Here is a 12,257-nt window from a genome sequence, read left to right on the forward strand (position 1 = left end):
GGCCATTGGGGCAGCACGGCCCATACCATGGAAAACGGGGAATCCAGTGTGGGTTCCTCAATGGCCCCTATCCTCTGAAAAACTGGAAGCTGTGATTCAACTGGTAGAGGAACAATTAAAACTAGGCCATATTGAGCCATCTACCTCACCTTGGAATACTCCAATTTTTGTAATTAAGAAAAAGTCAGGAAAGTGGAGACTGCTCCATGACCTCAGAGCCATTAATGAGCAAATGAACTTATTTGGCCCAGTACAGAGGGGTCTCCCTGTACTTTCCGCCTTACCACGTGGCTGGAATTTAATTATTATAGATATTAAAGATTGTTTCTTTTCTATACCTTTGTGTCCAAGGGATAGGCCCAGATTTGCCTTTACCATCCCCTCTATTAATCACATGGAACCTGATAAGAGGTATCAATGGAAGGTCTTACCACAGGGAATGTCCAATAGTCCTACTATGTGTCAACTTTATGTGCAAGAAGCTCTTTTGCCAGTGAGGGAACAATTCCCCTCTTTAATTTTGCTCCTTTACATGGATGACATCCTCCTGTGCCATAAAGACCTTACCATGCTACAAAAGGCATATCCTTTTCTACTTAAAACTTTAAGTCAGTGGGGTTTACAGATAGCCACAGAAAAGGTCCAAATTTCTGATACAGGACAATTCTTGGGCTCTGTGGTGTCCCCAGATAAGATTGTGCCCCAAAAGGTAGAGATAAGAAGAGATCACCTCCATACCTTAAATGATTTTCAAAAGCTGTTGGGAGATATTAATTGGCTCAGACCTTTTTTAAAGATTCCTTCTGCTGAGTTAAGGCCTTTGTTTAGTATTTTAGAAGGAGATCCTCATATCTCCTCCCCTAGGGCTCTTACTCTAGCTGCTAACCAGGCCTTACAAAAGGTGGAAAAAGCCTTACAGAATGCACAATTACAACGTATTGAGGATTCGCAGCCTTTCAGTTTGTGTGTCTTTAAGACAGCACAATTGCCAACTGCAGTTTTGTGGCAGAATGGGCCATTGTTGTGGATCCATCCAAACGTATCCCCAGCTAAAATAATAGATTGGTATCCTGATGCAATTGCACAGCTTGCCCTTAAAGGCCTAAAAGCAGCAATCACCCACTTTGGGCAAAGTCCATATCTTTTAATTGTACCTTATACCGCTGCACAGGTTCAAACCTTGGCAGCCGCATCTAATGATTGGGCAGTTTTAGTTACCTCCTTTTCAGGAAAAATAGATAACCATTATCCAAAGCATCCAATCTTACAGTTTGCCCAAAATCAATCTGTTGTGTTTCCACAAATAACAGTAAGAAACCCACTTAAAAAGGGGATTGTGGTATATACTGATGGATCAAAAACTGGCATAGGTGCCTATGTGGCTAATGGTAAAGTGGTATCCAAACAGTATAATGAAATTTCACCTCAAGTGGTAGAATGTTTAGTGGTTTTAGAAGTTTTAAAAACCTTTTTAGAACCCCTTAATATTGTGTCAGATTCCTGTTATGTGGTTAATGCAGTAAATCTTTTAGAAGTGGCTGGAGTGATTAAGCCTTCCAGTAGAGTTGCCAATATTTTTCAGCAGATACAATTAGTTTTGTTATCTAGAAGATTTCCTGTTTATATTACTCATGTTAGAGCCCATTCAGGCCTACCTGGCCCCATGGCTCTGGGAAATGATTTGGCAGATAAGGCCACTAAAGTGGTGGCTGCTGCCCTATCATCCCCGGTAGAGGCTGCAAGAAATTTTCATAACAATTTTCATGTGACGGCTGAAACATTACGCAGTCGTTTCTCCCTGACAAGAAAAGAAGCCCGTGACATTGTTACTCAATGTCAAAGCTGCTGTGAGTTCTTGCCAGTTCCTCATGTGGGAATTAACCCACGCGGTATTCGACCTCTACAGGTCTGGCAAATGGATGTTACACATGTTTCTTCCTTTGGAAAACTTCAATATCTCCATGTGTCCATTGACACATGTTCTGGCATCATGTTTGCTTCTCCGTTAACCGGAGAAAAAGCCTCACATGTGATTCAACATTGTCTTGAGGCATGGAGTGCTTGGGGGAAACCCAGACTCCTTAAGACTGATAATGGACCAGCTTATACGTCTCAAAAATTCCAGCAGTTCTGCCGTCAGATGGACGTAACCCACCTGACTGGACTTCCATACAACCCTCAAGGACAGGGTATTGTTGAGCGTGCGCATCGCACCCTCAAAACCTATCTTATAAAACAGAAGAGGGGAATTGAAGAGATTTTACCCCAAGCACCAAGAGTGTCTGTGTCTTTGGCACTCTTTACACTCAATTTTTTAAATATTGATGCTCATGGCCATACTGCGGCTGAACGTCATTGTTCAGAGCCAGATAGGCCCAATGAGATGGTTAAATGGAAAAATGTCCTTGATAATAAATGGTATGGCCCGGATCCTATTTTGATAAGATCCAGGGGAGCTATCTGTGTTTTCCCACAGAATGAAGACAACCCATTTTGGATACCAGAAAGACTCACCCGAAAAATCCAGACTGACCAAGGGAATACTGATGTCCCTCGTCTTGGTGATGTCCAGGGCGTCAATAATAAAAAGAGAGCAGCGTTGGGGGATAATGTCGACATTTCCACTCCCAATGACGGTGATGTATAATGCTCAAGTATTCTCCTGCTTTTTTACCACTAACTAGGAACTGGGTTTAGCCTTAATTCAGACAGCCTTGGCTCTGTCTGGACAGGTCCAGACGACTGACACCATTAACACTTTGTCAGCCTCAGTGACTACAGTCATAGATAAACAGGCCTCAGCTAATGTCAAGATACAGAGAGGTCTCATGCTGGTTAATCAACTCATAGATCTTGTCCAGATACAACTAGATGTATTATGACATATAACTCAGCTGGGATGTGAACAAAAGTTTCCGGGATTGTGTGTTATTTCCATTCAGTATGTTAAATTTACTAGGGCAGCTAAATTGTCAAAAAGTCTTTTTCAGTATATGTTACAGAATTGGATGGCTGAATTTGAACAGATCCTTCGGGAATTGAGACTTCAGGTCAACTCCACGCGCTTGGACCTGTCGCTGACCAAAGGATTACCCAATTGGATCTCCTCAGCATTTTCCTTCTTTAAAAAATGGGTGGGATTAATATTATTTGGAGATACACTTTGCTGTGGATTAGTGTTGCTTCTTTGATTGGTCTGTAAGCTTAAGGCCTAAACTAGGAGAGACAAGGTGGTTATTGCCCAGGCGCTTGCAGGACTAGAACATGGAGCTCCCCCTGATATATGGTTATCTATGCTTAGGCAATAGGTCGCTGGCCACTCAGCTCTTACATCTCACGAGGCTAGACTCATTGCACGGGATAGAGTGAGTGTGCTTCAGCAGCCCGAGAGAGTTGCACGGCTAAGCACTGCAATGGAAAGGCTCTGCGGCATATATGAGCCTATTCTAGGGAGACATGTCATCTTTCATGAAGGTTCAGTGTCCTAGTTCCCTTCCCCCAGGCAAAACGACACGGGAGCAGGTCAGGGTTGCTCTGGGTAAAAGCCTGTGAGCCTAAGAGCTAATCCTGTACATGGCTCCTTTACCTACACACTGGGGATTTGACCTCTATCTCCACTCTCATTAATATGGGTGGCCTATTTGCTCTTATTAAAAGGAAAGGGGGAGATGTTGGGAGCCGCGCCCACATTCGCCGTTACAAGATGGCGCTGACAGCTGTGTTCTAAGTGGTAAACAAATAATCTGCGCATATGCCGAGGGTGGTTCTCCACTCCATGTGCTCTGCCTTCCCCGTGACGTCAACTCGGCCGATGGGCTGCAGCCAATCAGGGAGTGACACGTCCTAGGCGAAATATAACTCTCCTAAAAAAGGGACGGGGTTTCGTTTTCTCTCTCTCTTGCTTCTTTGCACTCTGGCTCCTGAAGATGTAAGCAATAAAGCTTTGCCGCAGAAGATTCTGGTTTGTTGCGTCTTTCCTGGCCGGTCGTGAGAACGCGTCTAATAACAAATCTAACCCTTCCATTTCAACAAGAGTAAACAAGTCTAAAACTCAGATCCAAATGTGTCATTCCTTGTTTTTCTTTAAAAAGGGGGGGCCCACAAAATAAAATCATTTTTATATTTGAGTTCAATTCAATATTCCTGATTGTAAATGCCTCTGTCCTGTTTTTACTCCTCAAAGATACAACTTTGTTTTACATTATGCATTATTGTGCTTTTTAAAAGTTATCTATGCAGCAGACCCCAAGGATTCTGCAGGGAGGAAAACAATGTTTCTACATGCATGTGATTCATAACCTGGTCGAAGACATGAAACACAAGTAAGTATATAACACGAGGTGATGAAAGTCCCACGGAGAGAACACTGTAGGATGGTGTGTTCTTCCAACAAGCAAGTGAAGCCCAACCCGGCCACTGTGCAGCCTGCAGTTACTCGCATTCCAACCCTACCTGCACTTCCTGCAGTTACTCATATTCCAACCCTACCTGCACTTCCTGCAGTTACTCTATTCCAGCCCTACCTGCAGTTACTCGTATTCCAACCCTACCTGCACTTCCTGCAGTTACTCGTATTCCAACCCTACCTGCACTTCCTGCAGTTACTCTATTCCAGCCCTACCTGCAGTTACTCGTATTCCAACCCTACCTGCACTTCCTGCAGTTACTCGTATTCCAACCCTACCTGCACTGCCTGCAGTTACTCGTATTCCAACCCTACCTGCACTTCCTGCAGTTACTCGTATTCCAACCCTACCTGCACTTCCTGCAGTTACTCGTATTCCAACCCTACCTGCACTTCCTGCAGTTACTCGTATTCCAACCCTACCTGCACTTCCTGCAGTTATTCATATTCCAACGTCCTTAGAGTTGAAAAACGCCACACCAAGAATGATATTGAAAATGTACAGTCAGCCGGGCGTGGTGGCGCACACCTTTAATCCCAGCACTAGGGAGGCAGAGGCAGGTGGATTTCTGAGTTCGAGGCCAGCCTCGTCTACAAAGTGAGTTCCAGGACAGCCAGGGCTACACAGAGAAACCCTGTCTGGAAAAACCAAAAAAAAAGAAAGAAAGAAAGAAAGAAAGAAAGAAAGAAAGAAAGAAAGAAAGAAAGAAAGAAAGATTGAGAGAGAGAAGAAAGAAAGAAAGAAAGAAAGAAAGAAAGAAGGAAGGAAGGAAGGAAGGAAGGAAGGAAGGAAAGAAAGAAAGAAAGAAAGAAAGAAAGAAAGAAAGAAAGAAAGAAAGAAAGAAAGAAAGAAAAGTTGTACAGTCATTTAAGTTGGGTACATCAGAAATACTCAACTATAATAATTTTACATGTTTAAGGTTTTTTTGAGAATTTCATACATGAGTACTGAAGTTTCACTTTTTGAGATTAAAGTTGATGCAGTCAATTATTTCTCTTAGACTCTAGTGGTTTTGGTTGGCTCTCAGATGTACCCCTACAACTGTATCGTGAGCTCCAGGCAGCTTCTGTAGCGCCGTGGCACTGGACTCCATGAGAGCTGAGTGCACAGCTAGAATCTGCTTCTCTGCTGCTAACACTCTGTCACCTTGCTTGTGACTCACAGTCCAGCATGGCTGCAGACTGGGCCGACACACTACTGTGGTGCTGTAGTTATAGCAGACATTAGAGACAGGAGCTCTGGGATTCAGAGCAGTTGTTCGACTGTCTGAGACACTCAAGTGTGTGTCTCAACTGACTAAAAAGAGCTGAAACAACTGGAGAAGGTGACAGAAGAACCCCGTGGGAGCCGAGTGTTACTAAGGCTGGAGCCAAAGGAAAGTGACACAGACATTAAGTGCCCTCTTTCACACTCAGAAAATTACAATGGTTTGCTTTACCATCTAAATAATAAGATACACCTTCAAAGGATGCAAGGTTCTTCTTGGAACCATCATCACTACTCCAGTCCACAGTGGCTCCAGTCTCAGGATGCACGTGTGTGAATGAATGAATAAATGAATGAATGCTAATATTTTAATGTTCCTATAAGTATGCCCAGAAAACCAGAGGTTCTGGGTCTTTTTTCAAAAATGTGTCAGAGTTAAACATAAATGTTTTAATCATCCAAATACATAAAGCTATGAAGTCCACTGGATGGTGGCCTTCTCTTATTGCCATGGTCTTCACACACAGGATCCTTTCAAAGTTTTAAAGGTGAACTTCCTTCTGTCGCAGGGGATAAGCTTTCACAATTGCTCAGAAATACACAGGATATGAGCAGCTCCTCCTATGGACTGCATGGCCACCAGGCTCGTCCTTTCTTAACTAAAGGCTGGGCCCCTGGGAAGCACTGGGTTGGGGGAAGGGATGGTGTAGATCAGCCAGTCTACAAGGCCCTAACAAGTCTTATGGAGAGAAAACAAACAGAAACTACCACTAGACTGTAAAGGCCAGAGCTTATGTTCTATTGGAAACAAAACATTACAAACATCAGATGCAAACTTCATTTCATTGTCAAGACTAGGGAAGAAAAAGAAGCTACATACCGCATCTGTGATGTGGATTTCATAGACCCTTTGGAAAGTCCTGCGCTCCAAGAAGACAAGTTTGCCACTGCCACACCCCCTTTGGACAGAGGTACCGGTAACTATGAGTTTGTCGTCAGGGCTGAAGCAGCAGTCGGTCCTATACACAGAAGAGTGATGAGTACAAACTCGTGGCTCTAAGACAGCAGGCAGCATTAATGAGTGAATTTAAAACATACAAACATCCCCTCCAAAGAGCTAATGCCCAAAACAATGTAGACATCAGCGTTTTAAGTAACTGGATGGGTCTTCACAATAATGTTATGAGGTTGGTGTTCTCCTCACATACTAATGAGGAAGCGGAGACAGAGAAGTTAAATACGCCTTGCACAGTGGCATCCAGGATGATACTTCTGGGGCTCAAATGTAGGCAGGTGAATGGAATCTTTGCTCTTAACTTCCACATTAGGACATGTTTTAATGTAAAACGAGTATGAGAAATGTTCATTCCAGGGTACCCACAGACAGACAGACAGACAGACAGACAGATCTGATAAAGCCCTGGCCACTCTTAAGAACTATCTGCACTTGCTCCATCACCACGATCACCTTCCAGAAGTCAGTGATATCAAGTCAAGCCTTGTGACAGAAGAAAACTGCACTGTGGGGAACAAGCTGGTGTCTTTGATGACACGGCTTCATTTTAGGAGCCTTGGCCACTTAATTGTGAATAATTGACATTTTACTCAAAGAAGTTATGTAGTAGGCACTGTTGTAGCAGGTGTGATGGCTCAAAGGCTCTTGTGTCTATTCTAAGCTGAGGTTCCTCGGTGAGGTTTGTTATCAGGCGACAATGCCACAGGCGGTGGCTCTGCTGGAGTGGGCAGGCTGCTACCACACAGTGTCTCATATTTGATGTGTCTATTACCTTCATACCCTCCCTGTTGGTCATTATTTAACACAGATGTAAAGTTTTACTTCTTCCAAAATAGAAACCGTTTCCTAGACACCGATTCCAGGACTTAGCAGTTAAACCCTACCTCAGCTGCCCCAGAATAATCTCCAAAAGCTTCAGTTGCCAAACTTAGTGGCCTGGACATAATGTGTTTGGCCATTCCAGACAAGACAGTGTGAATGACAAAAGGACCTCGTGTTTACATAACAAATATACACACAACATCATGGACAAATCAACATCATTTGCCCCCAAAACAAATACACAAAATTTAAAAAAAAACCAATAAACAAACAAACAAAAAAACCAAACACTTCTCAAGTCCCTTCCCTAGAAAACTTAAAATGCTCGATGCAAGGTAACACTAAAGCAACTGCTTTTCCATTCTCTTATGTTAACTAAATAACAAATATGCTACTTGAGGGGCTGGAGAGATGATTCAATGTTTAAAAGCACTGGCTGCTCTTGCAGAGGACCCAAGTTCAATTCTTAGTACCCATAGGACAGCTCACAACCATCTGTAACTCGAGTCCCAGGGGATCTAATGCCCTCCTCTGGCCTCCTCAGGTCTCAGGCACACATGTGGTGAACAGACAAAACATTTACACACAGACACATTAACAACTTAGAAAAGATAATATAACTTACATTGGGAACAAGGTAGGAAGGTCTGAGGCTGAAAATAATGGCTTATTAAATTGCCGGACATCCCATAATTTTAATGTATCATCGCCTAATTGAGAATAAAAGAGAAAAAAGGACAAGTGAATTTTGTACAAAAGATCTCGGGCCAGCTTAAAGTTTGCCCAATAGTATATAACTATACAGAAGGGAATATGGAAAAAAGTAAAGAAAAATGGAGAGGGGGAAGGAGGGAAAACCCCATGCACCTAAGTATATTTCCCCTTTTAATTGTTTAGGGAGTTGCAAAAAATAGTATAAAATTATATGACGGTGAGTTATCCTCCCAGCAATTACTTTCCGGATTGATTAGCATCTGCCGGCAAGTCTGGAGAATGCACACCAATGCACTGCATTGGAGCAGATGGCGGCTCCCGGTGCTATGCGTGTATAACCTGCTTCCTGCGGAGGCCTTAATTTCAGAGCCAGCAGGACTGAGAATAGTTCAGCTCAGCACAGATTATTTTCCATTAGCACGCGGGTGGAATGCTCCATCGACACTACTGATCTAGGCCATGGTGGTCCTTGCCCCTCAGAGTAATCCCGCCCTGGCTATTACTCTTCATTTTGCTGGGAAAGTACAACTTCCCATGCTACTTAAAGAGTAATGAATATTCTTCTAAGAATACTGTTTTTATATTTCTATAGAGCTACTCACAAACCCCTGACTAGAACAAGAGCCAAGCTCAATGTCTTTGCTGTCCTTTGTCCCAATGCCCATAGCCTACGACTGGCCTCAGCCCTTTGGGTCCAATAAGGAATAGGATCAGCTGTAGTTGAGAGTGGAGAGTTAATAAACGCCTCTGTCCCCAGGGACTCTTCCTCTGAAACCTGGCTTTGGGCAGGGACTAATCTGTAACTTGTTGAATTCACAACTTTGTACTCTAAGAACTTCCTAAAATTCACCTTTGGAATGTCACCGTATTGTCACAAGTGAGTTCTTGGGCTGCCCCCATTGTTCTTCATCCCCTCTGCTAACACACTGTCTTACCCATGTGAACTGGATATGGCAAATACCAGGAACAACCAACATGCAACCAGATGAGTAGATATAAGCTGATAATCCAATAATATAGAACAAAGCATAGCAGTTAGATACTAGAAAGTCTGCCTACAATACTAAACTGTACTAGTGTTTAAACTCAGAAGTGGGGCGCATACCAATGGCCAACGAACAGAGGATTTGAAATACCAGGCATGGAATGATAGAGTAGGAGAGAACAAATAAAAGCACATAGCTGGGCAGGTGGATATACATTTGTGTAGCAACCAGCATCCGAAGGAAACAGGGGAATTGAGAGTTTGAGGCTAGTCAATTGAGTTCCCACCTGAGCTAACTGACACCATGGTTTACAGACGTGACTCAGTGGTAGAGTGCTTGCCAAGAATGCATACCCAGAGAGTAAAACAAATGTGGATGATCATTTACAAAAGACGACCAAAGACCAAAGCAAAAGCCAGACACAAAGACCAAAGTCCTATTAAATTTGATGCAAAAAAAAAAAAAAAAAAAAAAAAAAGAGCTGGGCATGGTGGCACACTTAATCCCAGCACTCAGGAGGCAGAGGCAGGCGGATTTCTGAGTTCAAGGCCAGCCTGATCTACAGAGTGAGTTCCAGGACAGCTAGGGCTACACAGAGAAACCCTGTCTCGAAAAACAAAACAAAACAAAACCCTAAATGAAAAAACATAATTTATAAATTTTGACTGGTAATTTTTTATATTGTTTCTTTATATATGCACTTCTTTATTTATTGCATGTATGTACAAGAACAAGCATAAGCTTGCATGTGAAAGTCAAAGAACAACAATGTGGAGTTGTATTCACCTTCCATCACACAAGCTCTAAGAACAGAATGACCTTGGTTAACAAGCTTGACAGCAAGCACTTTAATTGCTGAGCCATCTTGCAAGTCCAATTAGCAACTATGGATGCAGACAATGCTGCCAAGTTGAAAACACGTTTTCATCATCATCATCAGACTGACAAAGGTACATTAACAAAAACACAGTCCCACTAAGCCTTGGGACATTAGTGTGACATTTGTTAAGAGTTAAAATTATCTTCTTATATACAGGAACACATAGCAAGAGCTGGTTACCTACCTCCACGAGAGGCAAGGACATTACCATCATAGGAAAAAGCCACACAAGACGTGTCTGTGCCAGGGTCGTGAGCCTGCTTGTAGTGGAATTTAGGGTGAACCTGTGAGGAAACACAAGCAAAGTGTTATCTTTTTTATATTCAGGCAAGACTAATTTTGTGCAAAGAACATTTTATTTTATCATTCAGGAAATTTTATACATATTAGATAAAACACTAATTTCATCTGATTATAGTTTTGCTCCTTTAAAAAAACTGAAAGGCTCTAACAAATTTTACTTGCTTTAACAGAGATAAGTCTTAGCAGGAAGCATTTTTTTTAAAGCAACAGGAAATAACAATTTTTTTGTATTATGCTTTTGAAGGTATTGAGATCATTCCCCACCTTACCTGAGAGATATTTAAATAAAATATCAAACAACCATATTACTTATTTAATACAAAATGCCCATTTTATTCTTAGTATATTCCAGACACAGTGCACACAGCTGTGGCCCTTGGACTAGCTAATGTGCCCATTTGGTGGATGGTGGATGGTGGATGGTGGGTGGTGGGTGGTGGTGGTGGTAGCAATGGTGAGGATAGTAAGTCTCACACGATGCTTAGCATATCCTAGGCATTGTGTCTACAGTGTCACTGACAGAGTCTTAAACACATCAGCGTCTGAACGTCTCAATCATGGTGGCATCAAGAATGAGAGAGTTTCCATCCAGTAGCTTCTAGGGTTCTCCCCCCACTATTTGGGAGGCTGAGGCCTCATTAGTGGAGTGAGACCCTGTTTGAAAAACAAAACAGAATAAACAAAACCAAAAATTCAAAGGACAAAAAGCTCTCGAAATGCTGAAAATAAATAGGAGGATGGAATCAAATGCTTTAAGTAGAGAAATCTAAATAAATTAGATAAATGAAAATGGGGAAAATTATTAGCAAATACTGGTTCTAGAGCAGGGTTTCTAGCCTCAAGTGTGAACCTTACCAGTTTACTGACCTTTCAGATACACACCTATGCCTTTCCACCATTCACCCCAACTCATTAAGAGATCAAGTCACTCTGAATCTACTAGCTAGCTCCCTTCCTGGTGTCAGAGCCACAAGCTTAAGAAAACTAAAGCAGATACTACTTCCTAAAAAGATGGTGAAGCTCAATTATGCTGCCTAGATGTAGATTCTGAGAGTAAGAGGAAGCAAGCGCTAGGTTAGCTCACGAAGCGAGCTTACTGACATGTCCCTCTTTCTAAGACCCTTAGTAAGTAGCAAATCTCTTCTCACTGGAATCTATTTTCAAGTGTAATTGTGAGCAAACAATTACTTCCATTCTCCTAGGGTGCTCAGTAGTGCCCCAACTGGTAGAAATGTCACCAGAAGTGAATTGCATGAAATGACTGTCCTCATACATGCAAAGCAACAGGAAGAAACCCTGTCTACAAGACAACAGTATTGGTTGGTTAGTGCTCAGTTTCACTGACACTCTGAAAAGACAAAGTGAGAGAGGAAACCACAGGACTGCTTCAGCAACTTTCAAAGAGGGCTCCTCTTTCAGCAGCAGAGCGAGCTGAGCAGTATACACATTTAGCTCTCCAGATAATCTGCTGTTCTCTGGTCAGGGCTCTAGCTGGGAAAGTCTGGGACCCTGACACATAACTGGATATTTGGCTTGCTATCTCATAGAAAGCTATAGATACCCTGCCCCCAAACTCCGGGAGCTCTCTGCTTAAAGACTCATGTCTAGGAAGATCAAGAATGTTTTGTGTCCTAGAAGACGCTGCAAATGTCATCCCCCAATAAGACAGCAAATATTTCTGATTAGGATCTGCCCCTGCCTCCTATCTTGGCTGCTAAATCAATAGGTAGGATTAAATCTCAGTATTTGTCAGCTGGTGAAGTGTTGGGTCTAATAAGGGAGAAACTAAAAGAGCTGTTGGCTAGCAGCTACTGGCAGGGGTCATGGCATATCTTGACTCTGGATTTGGGAGATGCTTAGTCAAGGGAGCTGGGATGCAGGACTAGATAAACAGCTCTTTGTTTTATTTTTTTTTTTTTTTTTTT

At 42.5% G+C, this 12,257-nt stretch overlaps 1 protein-coding gene across 2 annotated transcripts in view; it reads right to left on the reverse strand.

Moving 5' to 3' along the window:
* Window positions 1-12,257, reverse strand: part of Wdr70 (WD repeat domain 70) — a 226,155-nt gene that overhangs the window by 40,940 nt on the left and 172,958 nt on the right. For both annotated transcript variants that reach the window (NM_001081402.1, XM_017316701.2), the window contains exons 11-13: window positions 10,214-10,313; window positions 8,075-8,159; window positions 6,493-6,631 (exon numbers count right to left, since the gene is read on the reverse strand). In NM_001081402.1, coding sequence (NP_001074871.1) covers window positions 6,493-6,631; window positions 8,075-8,159; window positions 10,214-10,313 — 324 coding nt within the window. The remainder of the gene's footprint in view (window positions 1-6,492; window positions 6,632-8,074; window positions 8,160-10,213; window positions 10,314-12,257) is intronic.

This window comes from Mus musculus, chromosome 15 (assembly GCF_000001635.26).
Source record: "Mus musculus strain C57BL/6J chromosome 15, GRCm38.p6 C57BL/6J".
Taxonomy (NCBI): domain Eukaryota; kingdom Metazoa; phylum Chordata; class Mammalia; order Rodentia; family Muridae; genus Mus; species Mus musculus.